The sequence below is a fragment of the Hevea brasiliensis genome, chromosome 3, assembly GCF_030052815.1.
Source record: "Hevea brasiliensis isolate MT/VB/25A 57/8 chromosome 3, ASM3005281v1, whole genome shotgun sequence".
Taxonomy (NCBI): domain Eukaryota; kingdom Viridiplantae; phylum Streptophyta; class Magnoliopsida; order Malpighiales; family Euphorbiaceae; genus Hevea; species Hevea brasiliensis.
Window position 1 is genome coordinate 1,780,768 of NC_079495.1, and position 21,765 is coordinate 1,802,532.

Sequence of the window (21,765 nt, forward strand, 5' to 3'; positions counted from 1 at the left end):
AATTAATAGTCATATACATGTTCAAAACTCTTTTATTTATTGATTTTAATTTTTTATTAATTGCAATTCATTAATATAATATTATATATGATATAGCCTATTTAAGAAATCGAGTCAAATGGTTTAATCAAATAATTAAATACTCTATTTGACTCGATTAAATAGTCAAATAGCTTGATCAAACAAGTAGCTCGGTCACATGGTCAAGCATTAGATGACTCGGTCAACTAACCAAGCAATAGTCCTCCAAGCAATAGCTTAAATTAGCTCAATAGTCCACCTCGCTTGACTAGCTCTGCCTAATAGCCCGGATAACCAACTAGCAAAGGTCAAGCTAATGATGACAACCATAGTCATCAAGATTCTTGAGAATCACAACTAAACAATTCTGAGATTCTCGTTTCTAGGGGTGTGTAAATGGTCGGTTCGGTTTCAAGCCGAACTAAACCGATAAAATAGAAAATTAAAAGTAAAAAATTTTAAAAATCAAACCAAACTGATCATTAAGAGGGAACCGAACTGAACCAAATCGATAAATATCGGTTCGGTTCGATTTTAAATAGATCAAACCAAATTTTGTAAGTTTCATATTTTCAACATTAAATCTCAATAACAAAAACATAAAAAAAAAAAAACTTAGAAATCAAAACTCAAAAATCATGGGGTTTCCTTGATATATATATATTGGTTCGGTTTGGTTTTTCGATTTAAACCGAAATCTGCTTACCCCTACTCGTAACCACCTAATCACTAAGATATCAACTTGTATATACCAAAGTGTAGACATCATATTTTGTCTCGGTCAATGAATTCATGGTGAAAATAATAATTAAAGTTTAATGCAATTGGGTTTTTACATCATCATTTAAGTTGCAATTTTCCAAGTTTATTTAAGTTTTAATTATGTTTTAGTCTAGTAATTCTTAACTAAAATTTATCCAAATTTTGTAATTAAATCTTTTTAATTTCATTTAAGTGTTAATCGAAGTTCACTCTTATAATTATCGGAGGGAGTTCAATCTCTTTTTATGCTAGTTATCCAATCTTGATAAAGTTGTAACAAAAGTGGAAAGTGGAAATATTAATCAAGAAGATTGATTTTAAAAGAAAAATCAACTTTTATTATTTTCATGACAAGTACATAAAATCATTCTGCAGGCGGATCTCCCTCAGCCCAAGCTTCAGTTACACTACTGCCCTCCCAATCACTCTCACTCTCAACCTCGGCGCCCAGGGCGAGCTTCTTAAACCAGGAGAAGTCCTCTTGAGGGTAGCGCTTAAGCAGTTCGGCAAGGAGATCACTGTGAGCTTGCACGTAGGAGCCGACTTCTTTCTTGATGGCTTCATTCTCCTTTGCCTTAAACTCTTCAGTATATTTAGTCAAGTCAATTGCTCGACCTGCCTGGGAATCCTTAAGCTCCTTCCGTAGCCGAGTCACCAAATTCTCGGAAGACTTCACATGTTGCTCAAGTTCTTCTACCCGAGCGTTGGCAGCGATCAACTGGCCTTTGCAGGAGACAAACTTGTGGATCGCTTTAGATATCTCTCATCTCAAGAAATTAACTTTTTCCTTCACCATGTGCTAGGTGATGATGGCTTCTAAACTTAAGCTCAGTGATGGGTTCAAAAGGTCTTTAATGCTCTCTGGGACCATCCAAGCTTGGTCTTCTGCAAAACAGATGCTTGCACCAGTGACCCCGGCCAGGTTGATGTTGCCCTTCACAAATCGATTCTTCTCTAGGGATCTTTGCAAAACTTGAGCACCCTTAGAGATCGAATGTCCAGATGAGCTGGCTTGCTTAAACGATCCACCCTCAGAGGTGGCAGAGACTGATGGTTGAAGCGAAGGGTGATCGATAGGGGGAGTTGTTCTTACATTAGCCGGCTCATCTTGAGACTGAGCTTAAGAGCTCGTCTCTTCCACCTGAGCTCTCTTTTGAGCTTCGAGCTCCTCAGCCCTGGAGGAGGCAGCTTCCTTCTTTTTCAAAACCTTTTCGGCGAATTCCCTCTTTCTCTTTTGAGCTACCTTCTTAGCTTCAGTTCCCATCATATCTGCACATATAAACAAGTTAGTGAGTTTATATTGATCAAGGGGCCAAGACAAGAATTTTAGCCCTTCCAGGCCTAAGGTCAGAAAGTTATAGTGGAACATCCTCTTGGGCGACCGCATTCATCAGCCAACATTTTAGCTCGGCCCTGACGACATCAGTGTACACATATCGCTGGGTATTGGCTTGCCTTTTATGTTTTGTGACCACCAATTTCTCATCCTAGTTCAGAACAATGTCCTCCTAGGGTTGTTCAGCCAAGTAGTTTCAGCTCCGTGGAATGCCCTCAAAGCTGTGAGGATCCTGGCTCCATAGAATGAAGAACCAATCTTTCCAGTTATTCAAGAAGGAAGGGACCTTAGCGAAAAGACCACAATTCGGCTTCGCCTTGAAGAACCCTATTCGTCATTCTTCCTTTTAGTGAGGCAATGTAGATCCGTGAATACCTTAACTGTAAGTGCCAAGCCCCTTAGCTCGGCACAAGCCACGAAAAGCCACTAGGGTTCACCAGGAGTTTGGATGCAATTGGGCCACGCAGATGCAGTGATAGTTCAATACGTCTTTGTAGAACTGCTCTAAGGGGAATCGCAGTTCGACCTTCAGTTGTTCCTCATACATGACAATTTGATCTCCCTCCTCGAAACTGTGGCCAGCTCATAAATCCCTATGGCACCTGATGAGCTCATATGTGTCCTCCGGGAGGTGAAACTCTTGGCTGATTTGACTCAACTTGAAAGATCTTATGACTAATGTCACCTCATCCACCGAGAGGGATTCCTTCTTAGGGTTCAGAATTTGTTTTTTACTCAGACTAGTGGTGTCTTTTAAGGTCGGTCCTGTTGGTATCTCCATATCATTTCGACCACTAGTCCCTACCTCCTCTTCATCAGACATCCAGGAAATGTTAACGGAGGGTGGACTTGGCGTCCTCTGGCTGTCAGTGCCACTCATCTCCGATGAAGCAAAAGGAAAAGAAATGAACAGAGAGAATAAAGAAAAAGGGGCAATATCTCTGTTGGGATGGAATTGCATCATAGAAAATGCGAAAATCGTTCGCCGAAAGTTTTAAAGAAGATGAAGGACATAATGAAAGAGTGAATATGACGGTCATACATATGTATATATAGCTGGGGCAGTAATGATGGGGAAAGTATGAAGCAACATCTTGGACGAAGACAATATTTAATACTTTTTTTCAATTTCCAAGACATACTAAGGTAAACGCTAAAGATTTTTATTCCCCAAATTTAAGGACTTGCACTTGACAAGGAACTAGTGCAAAAGAAATCAACCGAAACACAGATTGCCCAGTACAGTTTGAAACCTGCTTTTATAGCCGACCTTAACCACTTGAAGGCCTAGCCCTGAATAATGTCCGACGCTCTAGCCAACCACAAAGAGATCGGACAAGAGATTGGGTAAAGAGATCAAAGAAAAAAATTAGAAATCAGGATCAGATGAAGAGACTGGAAAGAAATCAGATATAGAGGTCAGATAAAAACATTGGACGAGATTGAAGGTGCAGAGATTGGACAAAAAACGAGATCGGAGGGAGATCTATGCACAATATCACTTTGACATGGGCTGACCTTTTAAGTATACCTTTAAATTTTAGCCCTTGGTTTCATAGATTAAATTTCATCATTAGATTTAAGTTAGTTAAGCATTCCAGTATGCTTCAACCTTCACCATTGATCTTACTTATAAGGATAAATCCCAGACCCTTGGATCAAAAGTAATAAGGACAAATTTGGTACCTTTTAACGTCAACCCTTGATTAGTTTGTAAGACACGATTCCCAACCTTTAATTCAAAGAAGAAAAGGACAAAAGAGTCCTAAGTTAAATCTATGGCCTTGATTATTGATCTCTTTAATTCATAAGCCTCATATTTTGTCCTTTTAAATCTAAACCTTTCCTTTTTTCTCCTTGAATCCTGACCCTCCATTTTAAGGCTTCCACTCCTTATAAATACCTAAAGTTTTACTGTTAAAGGGGTCTTTTTTCGTAAGTTTAGAAAATAGAAGGGAGGAGAATGGAGTCTTTAGAAACGTTAGTTTTCTAAAGAATCTCCTCACTCTCAAAACGACAATTCTTAGAACCCGCACATTTCCCATTGAAAATTCCCACTCCTTCAAAAGTTCGCACTCTTGCTCATTATTCTAAAAAGACTGATTTGAAGGTTTTGTAGCTTTTTCTTTATAGGCACCAGTCATCAGAATCCACTCCCCTGTCACTATTAAAGCTCCTTGCAGGTAAAAATTTTAGAGGATATATACTTCATGCTTTCCTGAAAAATGTGTATAGCTAGGTCATGTGCAAACATCTTGGGCCATATATGAGCTAGACTATGAGCTCTCTCCATCCTTTTACATTTTCGGTCTTCACGATGCATTAAGTCTTCATAATACTTTTATGTTGCTGAACTCTTAGGAAAATAAGGTTAAGATCGACAAATGGTCAGAATGCTTGTTCTACAGATATTACATTTTTGTTGAAGTGTTTTTATTTCGTAAATGCTATATTTATGTTGAAATACTTATTAAACAATTTCTAATTTTTTATTTTCATTTACATTTTTGTTTTATACTGCAAGTATCATTGCCCTTCATTTGCAAGAGCGCAGAAATAATGCTTGTGACTTTCATTCGTGTTTCATTTTGCAATTGCTACCATCCCTTTTTTAAGATAGTTAAGAAATAATGGTATGAGTTCGAAAATAAAGCTTAGAGCATTTTTATTTTAATATTGCAAGTGCCATCGTCACTCTTCTAAAGTAGTTCGGAAATGATGATATGAGTTCGGAGATAATGTTTATTGCATGGCATCGGTTCATAGGCTATACAAACTAGCATTGTTCGATGAAATGTTTAGTTCAGTATCTTAACAGTTCTTTAGTAATTACTAGTATTTAAATATTGGTCACTTTTGAGGGTCGGTAAGCCTATTCCATGATTTCTTAAAATGTCCTTATGATAAAATAATTTTTTAAAATACAATCTTTATAAGGTATGGAGTCCGAGAGAGAGTCCTTTCTTTAGACCCCTTCTTTCTTTGTATATTTACAAAACAAGCAATTTTTTTAGGTTCGAGGGAAAGTTTTTCCTTGACCCTATGTCGAGTATATTACTAAATGCACGAGCTTGTTACTTTTACATTAAAGGAGAGTCCTTCCTTGGTTTTTATCCAATTGGATTTTAGGTCAAGGGAAAGTTTTTGCTTGGGGTTACTATAAAAATCCTTTATTCTTAGTTCATGAGGAGAAATCTGTCCTTGAACCTTTAAAATTATTCGTACTTCTATGCTTTCGATTTTAAAGGAGTGTTCTCCTTGGAATCCTAAAAGCTTTTTTCACATGCACAAAGGGAGAGTACTTCCTTAAGTTGTCCCCAATATTATACTTTCGTATTTGAATCAAAGGGAGAGTTCTTCCTTAAATTTGTAAAATTAAAAGTATCCTCTTTATTAATTTTCTATAGTTAACTAAGATCTTTACAAAACAACCTCAAATATAATATAAAATATTTTTTTAATCAAATATATAAATAAGAGCAATAACTAGTTTATTAGAATATAAAATACTTTTAGGAAGTTGGCTAAAATGTTATTTTATGCAATTTTCCCCTACAACGATCCTCTAAAAATCTGTAAGTTATAAATGCATTAATAATTCAAATTGAATTAATATGGTTGAAGAATAACAGTCGATTACGTTGATGATGGGACTTTGATTCATTAATTGAGAGTCCTCATTAATGAATAAAACTCTCTAGGCTTTAATCGACACATTCCCTTGTAAATTGAAGTCTCAATCAAAATGAATGAAAATCAAAACCCATCTTAATTCAATTTTTATCAGTTTTCTTTAAAAAAAAAAAAACATCCACTTCACACATAGCACCCTCTATCGTTTGGACACTAATGATGAGATTAGTTATGAGCAAGCTGAGAATTCTTCTTACTCATTATAAATCTCTAGGAACCAAATAATACCTCTTCAAAATTAGAGTCCTGAGGGAGAAATTTAATAAAAAAGATAATCAAAGCCAAAATTCACTTAAGGGTCATCCCATTTACCTTTGTTCTGGGGTCTACTCTGAATAGTGGAATATTGAGTGTTCCCATAGCAAATACAGGAACCAACATCGCAATCTAAACCCCAATAAAATTATCGGTATTAGCTTATAAAAAGCACACCTTTAAATCTACTTAACTTTGTTGAAGAACGTTGTGGGGTGCCTAACACCTTTCCCTGCACCTGAATCTCTAAAATTAAAAGTAGTAAACACTCTTTTGAAAATCTCTTAATATAATAAATGTTTTTCTTTAATTTTCCTCAAAATTAAAATGACGACTCTTTACTTTCTACTTCGGTGAGAATTGTCTGACGACCGCAAAACCCTAGCGACACAAGGTAACATTTTAAATTTAGTATACTTACTATACTCATTTTGTTATAGCTTTCTACATTTATTATTCTCATTCTCTCAAATAATTTGATTAACTTAAATGTCGCAATAATTGACAGTGAGTAACCGATCTCACCCTTTGTGTTCATTTATAGACTTTCATCACCTTAATTAGTATGATTAAAGGAGTTCCCAATAGTGCGCACGTGTATATATATATATATATATATATATATATATATATATATATATATATATAAATTAATTGAGTTGGTGTATATATACAAAAACTCAAAACAATAATAAAAGTACATATTATTTATTTATGATAACTATTATATGCAATAACAACAAGAGTAAATGATTAAATATAAAATATTATAGTATTTACAAGAATATTGTCCACATGTATTATCTCATAGTGTAGAAATATTAGCATTATTATATAGTGGATCATTAAAGTTCTAAACAACATTATTGAATTGCACATTGATGATTAATTAATTAACTCTTTCTTTTTTTTTTTGTATTGTGGCAATGCAATCTCCTCATCATTGACTACCTACTTAGAAAATAGATGGCTATTTATTTTTAGTCAAAATTTGCCTACAACATCAACGGTTACATCCTTAGTGAAGCATTGCTCACTTTGCTCAATTTTTTTTTCTTATAATATTAAGCATCTAAAATTATTATTATTATATTTTTAAATCAACTAATTGATAAATCATAAACGGATATAATATTAAGATATTCTTTTATTTTTTGCAATATCAAGCATTTTCAATTACTATTTTTTCTATTTAATTATAAAAATAAGATATATATATATATATATATATATATATATATATATATATATATATATATATATATATCCTTATTACTAGTCAATGTTGGATAACATACTCTATTTACGTCTAAATATAAAATATTTGATTGTGAAACTTATAAAATTAAGTATCTCGTTTTATAAAAGGATTAGTTATGATATTATATAAAGAAAATAAATTAAATTTAACTCAAAGAGAAAAATTATTTAAATTTTTATATTTAATCTTAATTTTTTTAGTGGTAATGTGTACAGCAATATAGTATTTGAAAATTAATCTAAAATATCATCTTATTGAAATATTAAAAATTAAAATTATTTAAATTTTACATTTCATATTGATTTCATATTGACTTATGCACATGTTCTTTTTATGTGCATCTCAAGAATCATGTGATTTTATTTATACTGTACAGCATGGAAGATGTTCTGATAAGGGTTGAGTTGATTATTGATTAAGCAAGCACCATCCTATGTAAAAGGAGATTTATGGCATTAATCAAGTGAGATTTGAATTAAGAATTATAGTGGTGCAGTGCAAGTTAAAGAGTCAACACATTAATCATAATATAATAATATTTAAAAAAAATTAAAAATACATTAAAACTTTAAAATATTAGAAAAAGTAATAATAAGTTTTAATTGTATAGTCACCCTGTTGAGTAGCCTAGATAAATCCCTTCAAGATAGCAAAGCTAAAATAATTTTAGATAATAATTTTAAAATTCATTCAATAATAATTAAAGACAATAATCTTAATTATAAGTAGAATTGAAAAGAATAAATAGAAAAGTAAATCGGTTTTTATTTTCACTATTATTTATAAAACTTTTACATCTCTTAAAACAGATAGTGTGAAGAAACTATTCAATTTAAAAATTTAAGTTTATAGATAAAAATTTCAAGAATAATTCTATATTTTTCTATTATACTCCCACACACGAAAGCTTATTAGAGTTGAAACGTGAACAAGCATAGACTCATTTTATCTTATACTAAAATATTCAATTAATGAATAAAGGAATCAATATTTGAACTCTGAAACTTTTGGTATGAGATGCTCGTATAGAATTATTTTTGAAGTTGTCATTTAAAAGCTTAAACTTGCAGACGACGGCCGCAAGAATAGTTTAATATTTCTTTATTAGATATAAGTGAATTGTTGTATTTTTTAAAATAATTACATCTCTTTACTTACACATTTTAAAATAAATACAACTATTAAAAATATAATTTATTTTAATACATTTTAATGAATAGATATAATTCTTTCGATACCAAATAATAGTTAGATACGAGATAATCTTTTCTATTATTAACTATTTCTAACATGACAAACTTAATTTTTTAATATAAAATTAAAATGTAAACCAAGGTTTTATCAAATACCACTATAAAAGATATATGGTAATTCTTTGATAAAAAAAATTTCTTAAATTTATTATTATAATAATATTTAATATATTAACTCTATGTGGAAAAATGTAATTTTAAAATCATAAAAAAGAGCATTTTGTTCTAATATGGGTAAGTTTATATGGAAGTATTTTGATTTTATATATTAAAAATTATAATTTTTTATCATATTAAACGTTGAATTTTTCTATCAAATTGTCGCATTTGTAACCATCTAATTTTTAATATTCTAATTGTATATTTATAAGATTTTTATTGATTATCCTTTGTGGAGTTATATTTTAATTATAATTATTTATAATTAAAATATTACTATTATTTACTAGTCTTTCTTTTCCTTAATTATCCATTCTCTCTCTAGTCCTTGTCGCTCTAAATTATCTCCCTCTCTCTCTAACATTTCTCTTGTTTGCTATTTCTCTTTCTTTCCTCTTCACGGTGTCTCAATCGGATTAATCTCCGCCGTCCAGTAACCTGACAGGGATTCCGGCGATTGATTTCAAATGACTTGCTCTTTGGATTCGCGTAAGGACTATTTCTACTGCGTTTCGGTTCGCAAATTGGTAAATTTTCTATCCAATTCTTATCTTAGATCCATTTGCTTTTGATTTGTTATGGCTTGATCAATCATTTGATTCGATCCACTCCCGAGGGTGGCTATTATTCCGTGCATGCCGATTGATCCATTGAAATTCCACCGAGCACCACCACCATCACTGCCCGATTTCATTCCGGTAATTCCCAGCTCAAAATTTAGGGTTTGGGTTTGTTTGCATTGAGAAATGTTGAAGAAAATTATGAAAGGTGGGCACAAAAAGCCCTCTAAATCTGATGGTAACGATTATGGGGTTGCGCCACTGGGAACCCGCAACTCTGGGTCCGGACCTGCATCAAATGTGGTGGTTAACCATGCGTCTCGGACTGCCCCTAGCCCTCCAAACAATGGCACGACGGTTGCGGCTCCTCCGCCAATGAGTTCGGTGGAGACCCTCCCGCAATTCCGGGATGTGCCCGTATCGGAACGGCAAAACCTGTTTCTCCGGAAGCTTCAGGTCTGTTGCTTCCAATTGGATTTCAGCGATCCGCTAAAGTCGGTCCGAGAAAAGGAAATCAAGAGACAAACGCTGTTGGAATTGGTCGATTTTATTCAATCTGGCTCAGGAAAAATCACTGAAACCTGTCAAGAGGAAATGATTAGAATGGTTTCGGTGAATGTATTCCGTTGTTTACCCCCAGCTTCTCACGAGAACACCGGGCAAGAAGCTGCAGATCCCGAAGAGGAGGAGCCTTATCTGGAACCCTCGTGGCCTCATTTGCAGCTTGTTTATGAGCTTCTTTTAAGATATGTTGTGTCGTCAGATACTGACACGAAGGTTGCCAAGAGGTATATTGATCATTCTTTTGTGTTGAAACTGCTGGATTTGTTTGATTCCGAGGATCCGCGGGAGAGGGAGTATTTGAAGACGATTCTTCATAGGATTTATGGCAAATTTATGGTGCATCGCCCATTTATTAGGAAAGCAATAAATAATATATTCTATCGGTTTGTTTATGAGACTGAGAGGCACAGTGGGATCGGAGAACTATTGGAGATTCTAGGGAGTATAATAAATGGTTTTGCGCTGCCAATGAAAGAGGAGCATAAACTGTTTCTTGTAAGGGCGCTTATACCACTGCATAAACCAAAGCCAATTTCTGTGTACCATCAGCAACTGTCTTATTGTATTGTTCAGTTTGTGGAAAAGGATTACAAGCTTGCAGATACAGTTATAAGGGGTTTGTTGAAGTATTGGCCTCTGACTAATTGTCAGAAGGAAGTTCTCTTCCTTGGGGAACTTGAAGAAGTGCTGGAGGCAACACAATCAGCAGAGTTTCAACGCTGCATGGTTCCTCTTTTCAGACAGATTGCTCGCTGCCTCACTAGCTCTCATTTCCAGGTTTTTGACTGTTACCTTTATTTTCAGAGCCATGCTTCTAAATGCATAATTTTTCTTGCTAGAATTTGGATAGTTTGGATAGGAATGGTATTCTGTATTTGGAAATCCAAATATACTAAAGTTAACACATTATTGTTCATAATTTCACCCATTGTCTGTTTTATGTGTGTATTGTATTTTCAATTACTTTTTGTTTCTTTTCTCATGTCACACGGTTCCTCTTTTTGATTCATGCCTTGTACATGTTATATTGCCTAATAGCTAGTAATTATCCCTGATATATATTGATATTCCTTTCTCAGTTAGTTTCAATCTGTTTTTTAGGCTGCACACTTTATAGCACAATGAATTTGGCATTTTCATTCTTTTCATCTTATGTTGCTAATGCAATGTTATATGGCTGACATCCTATTGCAGAGGTGGAGGAAAATAACTTTTTCTTATTATTTCTTCGGGAAGTATCCTGCAAAAAGTTTTCCATTAGGTTACCGTCTTCGTTACTTATGGGTTTCTTTTGTGGTTTTGTTTCTTCATTAATTAGTCTCACAATCAACATGGAATGACCCAAAACTGCTCATCTGGTCAAACATAATTTGTGAGTTATTGGGCAGCAAATGGATGAGGGGGGTGCTATTTGCTCTCTCTTGTCATTTAACTGTCAACACATTTGTGCCAATCCTTGATTTGTTGTTTGTTCTGTTGGCACTTTGAAACCCTTGGTTACTTGCTGCTTACTTGCAGCTGACAGTGTTTATCATCTTTATGGGCTTTCATTTGGTTGTTATCTTTTGCATTTTCTTAAAGGTCTTCTCTTGTGCAAGCTACAACGTGATTATTGATTAATTCGTTAAAAATTGATCTAATAATGAACTAGAATTGAATTGCATTTTATTTTTAAATTATCATTCATTCCATCTGCACTAATTATCTTAAATCTGCATGCGTACGCCTCAGAAATCCCCTTGCCATTTTGCATATTGCATCTCAGTAAATTTTTCCTACTAATTTGTTGCCATGACCATTGTTTAGTCTCTTACATCTTGTTCTTAAAATTCTAAGCTTCAATCAACGGATGCATGAGCATCTGGGACCAATCTATATACATTTATCTTTTCTTTCTTTTATCATCTGCTCATGGCCATCTAAAATTCTGATCTCATTTCTGGAGATATTTTTCCTTAGCTACCTAGCTCTTATGATCTATATGTGGTTGTATTGTTTAATAAGCTTTTATTCAGTTCGAATTTTCTGTATTTTAGCAACCATATGTCTCAATAGCAATAAATCCAACATTAGTAACCAAATTTTCTTCCACCTTCAATATTCTGTTTCATTAAGCTGGATTACAGCATGGCCAGTTCTGGTTATCCCAGAGAATTTGCTTATTTACATCAGCGTCTTGATTTGTACTATTTTTATGTCTTGTCTGTTCTAACAATTTTTTCTTTCTTATAAGATGAATATGTAATAGCTTCATCAATACTGATGGAAAATTTTAGGAAAGTTGCCATGTTTCTTTGATCAATTCATCATCTTAGTCTGCCTAGAATTTACCCTTTTCTGCCTCCATATTTTCCTTGAAACCTCTTGCCCTGTAAAACTTAAAACTAGCTCTTTCCAGAGTTTGCCATGCTTGTTCTTCAACAAAATGTTCCCTGTTAAAGCAGCATTTGATGTTTAGAGTGGTGTTTGATGTCATGTCATACAGTTGTCGTCATTAATTCTTTTGGACCTTCCCTGGGGTAAGAATCATGATAAATTGCATATCTTAATATGTTCATGTTTTGTACAGCTGATAGGAACTCTTGGAGGAATATGATCCAATGTAAAATTGGATTTGTTTAGCATAGTTTATAGTTGACAATGAAACAGCAAGCTCTTTTTTTTTTTTTGCCTTCAAATTTTGCTTAGGTGAATTTTGTGTTGCAGGTTGCAGAAAGAGCCCTGTTTTTGTGGAACAATGAACACATTGTGAGCTTGATTGCTCAGAATCGTACTGTCATATTACCAATTATTTTTGAGGCATTGGAGAAGAATATCCAAAGTCATTGGAACCAAGCTGTTCATGGACTTACTGTCAATGTTAGGAAAATGTTCTTGGAAATGGATACTGAGTTGTTTGAAGAGTGTGAGAGGCGGTATCAAGAGAAAGAGTCTAGAGCCAAAGAAGTGGAAGAGCAACGGGAAATGACATGGAAGAGACTGGCTGATGTTGCAATGCAGAGAGGGGGGGAGGATATGGTAACTGTTTAACTGATTTCTCAGGGTTGGATGGTCCACCAAAAAAAAAAAGCATCGTGTGGATTGGAGACATTAGAAGCGCTCCTCCCCATTTTGGTGCTATTCTTTTGCTTTTCTTTTCTTTTGCTTTTGTTTTTCTCCTTTATTTTTTGATCTTAATCCAATCCTTAAAGATATCAGAAATAGCAGCCATATATGTAATTTAAAATATATTGAATTTCTTAGTGATATGCTGCACATGAAGAATGATCTGTGAGTATTTTTTTATGATTTTTTTTTGCTCTTATTTTGTTTCCTATATAATAGAGAAGTACTTAATCATTTGGTACTTAACTGGAAATTGTGTGAATGGCTGAAGTCTTATTGTAATTCTTTAATTTATGACTAATAGTCACATTAATCCCAAATAAAAATTTATAATCAAACAGATTTCTTGCAATATTATATAAGTTTAAAATTAATAGCATCAATTAACAGTGTTTAAAAAAAATACTTAAGCATCTTTTTTTTCAAAAAGTCCATTTGACTGTTAAATTTATGATACAATTATAGAATAAAATACAAACAAATAATATATATATTTTTATTTATTTGACTTTGATCTATGCTCAAATTTTCACATGTTTCTGTATATAATATTATTTATTTATTTTTTTTTATGAATAAGGTCTTTATAAATTGTATTATAAAGCATTTAATAATAATAATAATAATAATAATAATAATAATATTTTGTTAATTTTTAATTTGCAATTTTTATTGCCAAGGAATAATTATTTTTAAAATTTTCTAAATTTTTTTTTTCTTTGAAAAAATGAAGGAAAATGAAAATACATAAGAGGGCCGGAAAGGAGCAAGAGCAGTTCCTCTATCCAGTGATTTATCCGTCCAATTATCGTTTTGGCATTTTCTTCGTCTTCCCTTGGCATCTGTTCTCCATCTTTCTCTTTGAGTATCTACTCTAATCATTTGCTGAGAAGAAGAAGAAGAAGAAGAAGAAGAAGAAGGAAGCATGTCTAAAAAGGGCGGAGCTGCGCTTCAGAAGGATGCTCCATGGAGGGCCTCATCTTCCAAACCCATTCCCAAAATTCATCACTCTCCTGTTCTCCGCGTCTCTCAAACCCCTTATTCTATTTACGCTCTCTCCGTCATGAAGGTTTCTCTCTTCCTCCTCTCTTTTTCTTACTTTTACTTATATTTCTGTTTCTGGTATCTTTACCCTCCAATTTCTGCAGCATCCCAATCCGATTGGAAGTGGTTTGGCAACGGAAGCCATGGTGGAATCCGCCGGTCCTGATTGCGTTGTCCCTGGCCAGATTACTCCCGCTCGATTACTTGGTCTTAAGGTATTTTTTTGCTTTTTTCCTATCTGAATTTCAGTTTTTTTTTTGTTTGATTTTGTGGCTGAAATTTCATTTCTTTTTGTGATAATTGGTACCAGAACTATTATTGCTTATCTGATATGATTATTTTTGTAGTAGTATCGCCTGTATTGATTTTGTTCATCTTCTCTAAGCAATAAAATATATACGCCTCTTTGTTTGTATCCTTAACTTGGCAGGAGAAATGAAGAGAAATTAAAGAGAGAAAATGAAGAGAAAAGAAAAGAAAATAAATTTAATTTACTCTATATTGTTTGGATAGATTATTAACATAGATAAGAAATACAATTTCTACTATAGTAGAAATAAATATTATACCCTTATTTTATTTCTTATGTTTACATTGTTGAAGGATATTTAGGTATTTCAACAATTATTTTCCTCCATTTCTCCTCATTTCCCACCACTTTAGAGAGAAATATTTTGAGTTAAAATTTCTCTTTATTTCTCCTCCTTTCTCTTCCTTTCTTTTCAATTCTCCCTTCTACTTATTGTCCAAACAAAGGAATTTAAAGAAATCAAATTTCTTTTCTTTTCTCTTCTCTCCATTTCTCTCAATTCAAATAAAGGTTAAATCTAACGCTCCAAAATTACAACTTTGACATTAATCATAGGATTGAAATGTCATATTCTTTGTTAGAATGATGCTCTGTTTATGTACTTAAGGCATATTTTCAATGAATTTTCTCTATCTTTGAAAAAAAAAATGCTGTGTCTGTAGAATGAAGTGCAATCATGGTTTTAAATAAAGGCGTATCAACGATATTTAAAGGAAAATAAGTTTACCACTGTTACCGTTATAGCCAATGGATTTTTAAAATTGATTGTGTAAAGACTTACTGCTGTTCGGTAAAGGCTGTTACTGGCTGATACTTAAACAGCTGCGATGGCCTTTATTATTTTTAACAGAGAATCTTGGGCTTTTGGACTGCAATCACGTGAAGGGGCAGTAGAAGGAAATTTTTTTTTTGGGTAGAAGGATATGTTTGGCTTCCATTTTTTCTCAATCTTCTCCACAATCAAAGTAAAATCTTTCATTTCTTTAAAAATTTCTGAGTTTAATAGTATAAATTATTAAATAGACAATGTCGTTTTGAACTGAACTAGAGCAAATCAACACTTTTACACTCAAATTTTTGCCAAGAGCAAGTTATTTGTATTTGTTGTTGGTGTTTTTGCTCATTTGATAAAAAAAAAATTATGATTATGTTAGGTTATTTATGAAATTTATAGCATGAAGTTTTATGTTCCATAATCTATGTTTTTTTATTATTTTTAATAATTTTAAGCTATTTTCATAATCATTTTTAGGCAAATACATAAATAATTAGACACTCATTTTGATTAATCAAGAACACCCTAAACACTCATTTTGGTGGTGATAAAGTTAGTTCTTTACTATATACATATTTATTTTTGTTTTAAATTGATAAATTATAATGATGTCTAAGAATGGTGGATTTAATGTCTTTATTTGATATATTTATGCTAATTATTTAGTTGTGTATCATAGTCTTAATCATATCTTTAAATATCTATCCATTTTATGAATTTTGCAAAATTTTAAAAAAAAAAAATTGTCGTAGCCATTACGTTATGGCCATAACAGGTCTGTTTCCATTATCAACGACCGTGACCACGAAAAGCGGCTGTCACCATGATTTAAAACTATTAGTGAAATGCAATCAAAGTTCCATAAAATAATGATATGAAAAATTTTTTCATTATGCTTGTCTAAATATGCTATTGTATGATAACTATAAGCTAATTCATGCTCTAACATTTACATAACTCCAGTTTTTATGTAAGGAACTCCAATCTAAGCATTTGTTTTATGTGTGCAGCGAGACTTGTCTTCAAGTCACTGCATACTTGCACGTTACATTTGTACTTTTGTTTCTGTAATTGGGAATAGACATATGATTCTTATTGCATAGAGTTTGTAGCTATTAAACCAGGGATTGTCTATGAGCTTGGTGCATCACCGGCAATGCCTACTACAAGATGCTTTGCCTTTTGAAGAATAACTTCAATAGTGGTTTGTAATGAACTAATGATATAAAATATGTAACTGGTTTCAGTATGATTCAAGAATATGATCATAATTTTTAATATGTGAACATTGTCAGTAGTATGCATGAACTACCTATAGACTTTTGTTCAAGGCAATGGGTTGATTGCTTGTTCTTTTCATTTTAGAGGACTTTTGGCACCAGTAGACATTAAATCCTCTCTCATATTCCCTCTCTCTCTCTTGCACCCATGTGTTAACTACAGGATTTTCCTGTTTTTTGCTCATTAAGGTGCCATGAGATTTTCTCTTTGAATTATTCTAGAGTGGGGGGCATTTTTGTGGAATTTTAATATTATCTCTGTAAGAAAAGTACTTGTTTGCTAAAATGAGCCTTCCATGGAGCTAACATTTTTTATAAACTTGGCCAAAAACACTATTGAGAGCAGCAGTATTTTAACTTTTTTTCCCTTGTATTGTCTGCAGAAAAAATCTAGCTTTGCTCTTAGCTTTCACTCATTGTCCTTCTGTTGTCTCCCTTATTGTCTAATCATGTTTTTTAACTTTCTCAGGTGTGGCCTATAGATATTAATCTAAAATTTATGGAACCAGTTGGACGAGAACTTAAGTTGCTCGGAAAGGTAATGCTATTATTTTTTAATGAAACTTGGTTTTAGTAATTATGATCTAGATTATTCTCAAATCATAGTGGAACATTTCATATTTATAATTGTGAACCATGTCAATTATTGTGTGAGCAGTCACAATCCCGGCATATCCTACCATGTGTAAGTGGCATAATAAATTGGTTCAAAGGACATAAACTTTTGCAATTGTTGATCACTTATAATTGTTAGATCCAACGTCATGATTTTGAATGAATATAACCTTTCTAGGGGTCAACAGATGGCCTCTGGAGTCTGGACACAGGCATGGTCATAGCCACATAGGACATTATAATTCCGGTATGATTTTTAAATCAGGGCCATGTTTGGAAACACACTACCTAGCTTAGCCATCAAATTTGATGATGGAACTTTTACAGTAGATAAATAGCAAGAGAAAACTGATTTAATAGTAATGAAACAATCTCATGATTTCTCATTTAATACGTACCAAGAAAAAACCGACTTCAAGTAATACAACAGTTTCTCCACTTGTGTCTATTTCAAATGTCTCAACAATATGAATCCCCGCCAATGGGTAACTGCCTTGTTTTCAGTCCCTTATTGAGCAGATGTGAGCATGGGGTGTGGAGGAACCTCAGCCATTTGGCTATGGGCTGGATACTGTGGTTGCATTTCAATTTCTTGTGCACTGATCATGATTCTCTTTTCCAAACATGCATAACAGCACTGAAGTTTAGCATTGGAAATGTGTTAATTATTGTACCAGAAAATAATTTATCTGGTAATTATGTTGTCAAGGAAGGCATAGAATAAATAAATGATCCATTGTTAATGGCCTGACTAGATGATTAAATACTTTCGAAAATGAGATAGTGCTCATCGGTTTTTCAATAATGTCTGAGAACACAAACTATTATTTTTATTGAAATAATCTTATAAAATTCTACAATGGATAACAAATCAATTTAAATGTTTCAAAGACAGCATGGATGCATTGCAAATATTATTGGCAATTGCAGTGGAAAGGCTAGTTTTCATGACCAGTATAAGTGCGTAATATTAATTAAACTGCAAAGATTTGGAGCGAATATTAGAAAGTACAGTTTCTGCTTTTTTTTGGTCAAGGGTGAGCTAACATGTTACTGGTATGTTATCAATAGAACCTGGTATTGAGGGAAAAATTAAGATTCCAGAATGGATCTGTATTATCTCTTATTATTGCCTTGTGCAGATTGGATAAGCACTAAAGGAGGTTACCCTAAACCTAATTTTTGCAATTTTGATAAAAGGAGTTCATTAGTTGTCTTTTAGTTCTGCAATAAGGCTTGTTGAAACTGAATTCACATTTTCTGGAAAGGATTTACCTGATCAGGCACCTTGTCTTTCATTTGATTATTTATATTGTTACTAATTTACTATAATTAAGAAGCAAACCATATCTTTTGCTCATTTGCAATTTCAATTTATCTAGTAATTTTTTATGAAATAACTGAATAAAAAGTTAGACTTATGGAAATTTGAAATCTATGTTTTTATTTGCCCCTGATTTATGATTTAAAATTGCTTCTATATACAGTTCATGGATAATGCAGTCAACCTCATGAACAAATCATTTATAGATCGCTAGGAGCTTGGGATTTTTGGTTACTGCTGGCAGATGCAATTTTGGGACTGTCAAGAGCATAATATTGTAAATAAGATCTCCCGTTATGATGTCTTCTAATGACCATGTAAGTTGTAATAAATTTCAGAGTTAACGAGTGGAAGAGTCTCGACAGGGATGGAATGTTGTGCCCTGAATTTTTTTTTTTATTTTTTATTTTTATTTTTGGATAGAGGATTATGGGAGTGGAAACTCAAACCTGACAGTGCCGGTAAATAATATGTCTTGAGGCATTGGACCAAGTCAGGCCAGGTGCCCTAAATGTTGTCTTAATTCTATGGGTTTCTTACTGTTTTCTTCCTTACTAAATTCAGTTTCATGGAATATTTGGGAATTGTTTGTTTAATAGAAGATGACTTCAATCTTGAAAGGTATCGAAACCAATTACTAGTGTGATTTCGTATGACTATATGGAATTGGTTTGGGACTCTGGTGCAAGAAAGACGATTAGTTTGGCTTTTTCATTGATTGGCTGCATGAGTTGATTAAATTGAAAGTCCTATTTGTAGTAGTCCAATCCAGATATATATATAGAGAGAGAAGGAGAGTCTCCTTTGCTTCTCTCATATATACAGATTCATCCCACAACTAATCTAATGGCATCTACTCCTCTCCTTCTGCCCTTTTTACTTGTCTTGCTCCTCCTCCAGACGAATCAATTCTCGTCAGGCAGAATTAAACTCTTTCTTCCGACGAATCAGACCTCGTCAGGCAGAACAAAACTCCTTCCTCAGGCGAATCAGCCCTCATCAGGCAGAGCAAAATGTGAAGGGCTGGCGAGATTAGAATTTCCATTTTTAAAGTATCCATTTTATCATTGGCCGGCTCTTGCGATACCACGACAATATGCCAACAAGCCGAGTGTTATTTTTGAGGACATGCATATTTTCTTTTACCCATCAAAATCAGATCCTCCTAAGGTGATGATAGATATTGGCAAGATCTCGAAAGCCCTTTGGGAAGCTGGGTACAAGAACATGTCTTCGATTATTGAGAAACAGCTAACCTCAATGAAGCTTTGGGCATGGAGAATTCGATGGATCTCCGATACCAGGTTGCAATAACCAAGGTTCAAAAAGAAGATTCTGATATATCCGATGGCTATGATGTGCGCACATTGGACAATTATCGAAGAAGCCTTATGATCAGATTAGTACCCGAGTGTAGTTATCTTATCCTTACGTCAATGGCGTACAAATCACAAAATGGAATATCTACAATGATGGCCGTGTGCTGGTTCATGGGGTTGAAGATTACTTTTAATTATGTTACTTTCTATATCATCCAGATTTCATTAATCATTAATTATCGACTATTTGTTTTCATTTTTTCTATTTATTTTTCTCAAGGTTCTGAGTTTATGCGGATTATTTATTATTAATAATAAAAGTTTTAGTTAATTGTAGTTTTATTTCAAGTGTTAATATACAAAATTTTTAATAATCAATATAATTTTGTATTTGATAATGTATCTTTTAATTTTAAATTTTGTAATAAGCTAATTTTGTAGATTATTTTCTATTTTTTTTAAATTAGCTGTCATATACCAATAATAAAGTAATAAAAAAAATATATATATGGTGATTTATAAGTTATTATTACTAAAACTTTTAAATTTTAAATATACGAAATGTTTTTAAACAATAAATGTTTAGATTTTATAAATAAAATTTTACTGAATAATTATTTAAATATATATCTTAATATAATTTTTAAAAAATAATTCACCCTTTTTAATCTAACTCAAATTTTAATTAAAAAAATATTATTTTTCAATAATTATTATTTTATTATATGATAAGATTTTAACCATTGAAATTTAAAAATATTTAAATACAAAGTTTATTTTATTTTAAGTGTTAATATATAATTTTATAATAGTAATCAATATAATTTTGTATTGAATGATACTTCATTTAATTTTAAATTTTTAAATAAGTTAATTAATATATTTTCTTATATTATCTTTTAAATTAATTATCATATACTAATAAAAACACAAATTATATAGAAGTAAAAACACATCAAATTGTGACTTTTTTTTTTAAATTATCATTTAAAAATTCTTAAATTTTAAATATAATAAATATTTTTAAAAAATAAATTCTTAAATTTCATAAATAATTTTCTAGTAAATAATTATTTAATTATATATATATATTAATATATTCTTTTAAAAAATTAATTCACTCTTTTTCTAATCTAATTGAAAATTTGATTAAAAAATGTTAATTTTTTTACAATTATTTTTTTAAATATAAAATAAAATTTTAGTAGTTGAAATTCAAAAATATTTAAATAAAAAATTTAACTTTTAATATGATAAGTTAATTTGTTTATATATAAATATAAAAATAAAGATAAAACAAATACTATGCCACAGAAGATAACTTATAATTATGTCTACAAGTGAATTTAATGACCTCTTTCAACTCCTCTTTATTGAAAGTCATCTTCATTTTTATCAGTGTGATAAAGGCTCACTGAATTCACCATTCGGAAAGTCGAAACCTAAGTGATTAAAGGCTTTTGTAAGTTCTTGCCTGCTCAGAAGTCCATCCCTATCACTGTCAAGTGCCCAAAGATGTCTTTAAGTTAAGTTTCAATAAGGGGAAGAGGACAACATTTACTCTTGATGTGGAAGAAAGCCATCTTCTTGACATGTTTGGCAAGAATTTTAACTACATGGATCAGTGCCTCATTAGCATATTATAAAGTTTTAAAAACTAAAAGGAAAGTAGTTAATTACATGTAGCGTAGAAAGTTAAGAAGTTTATAATCGAACAAATTATTAATATTATATATATATATTGAATTATATTTATATTAAATATATTATATATTTTAAGATAAAAGCATTATTTAATATTAATAATTATATTTATAAAACAGATAAATTAAAATCAAATTTAAAATATTTTAAATTTATAAATTTTAAGTATTTTACATTTTTTAAATAAAATTATTACTTTGATTATGCCATGTGTCAATTGTTGTGAACACAAATATTAAATATATTACATGTTTTAAGATAAAATTATCAAGTTAAGCATTATTTAATATTAATAATTAAATTTATAAAGAAGATAAAGTTATTAAAAAAAGATGAATTAAAATTAAATTTAAAATATTTAAAATTTATAAACATTTTATATTTTTTTAAATAATTATTATTTTAATTATACCATGCGTCAAGTT

The 21,765-nt window shown here is 31.9% G+C and overlaps 2 protein-coding genes across 3 annotated transcripts; both read left to right on the plus strand.

Annotated features, from left to right (window-relative positions):
* The first annotated feature begins 9,040 nt into the window (after positions 1-9,040).
* LOC110666236 (serine/threonine protein phosphatase 2A 57 kDa regulatory subunit B' beta isoform) lies at positions 9,041-13,840 on the plus strand. 2 transcript variants are annotated; one of them, XR_009147510.1, is made up of 3 exons: positions 9,041-10,641; positions 12,571-12,978; positions 13,703-13,840. XR_009147510.1 is itself a non-coding variant. In XM_058143587.1 (3 exons), exons 2-3 carry the CDS (start codon positions 9,487-9,489, stop codon positions 12,892-12,894), a joined length of 1,479 nt encoding a protein of 492 aa, XP_057999570.1. In that variant the 5' UTR covers positions 9,041-9,267; positions 9,357-9,486; the 3' UTR covers positions 12,895-13,149. The 2 variants fall into 2 exon arrangements, 1 of the variants encoding a protein (XP_057999570.1); XM_058143587.1 differs by lacking the exon at positions 13,703-13,840 and having other exon boundaries at positions 9,041-9,267; positions 9,357-10,641; positions 12,571-13,149.
* Positions 13,841-13,892: 52 nt separating this feature from the next.
* Positions 13,893-18,876, plus strand: LOC110666235 (uncharacterized). Its single transcript, XM_021826649.2, has 4 exons — positions 13,893-14,038; positions 14,118-14,228; positions 16,848-16,916; positions 18,481-18,876. Exons 1-4 carry the CDS (start codon positions 13,895-13,897, stop codon positions 18,529-18,531), a joined length of 375 nt encoding a protein of 124 aa, XP_021682341.2. The 5' UTR covers positions 13,893-13,894; the 3' UTR covers positions 18,532-18,876.
* The last annotated feature ends 2,889 nt before the right edge of the window (positions 18,877-21,765 follow it).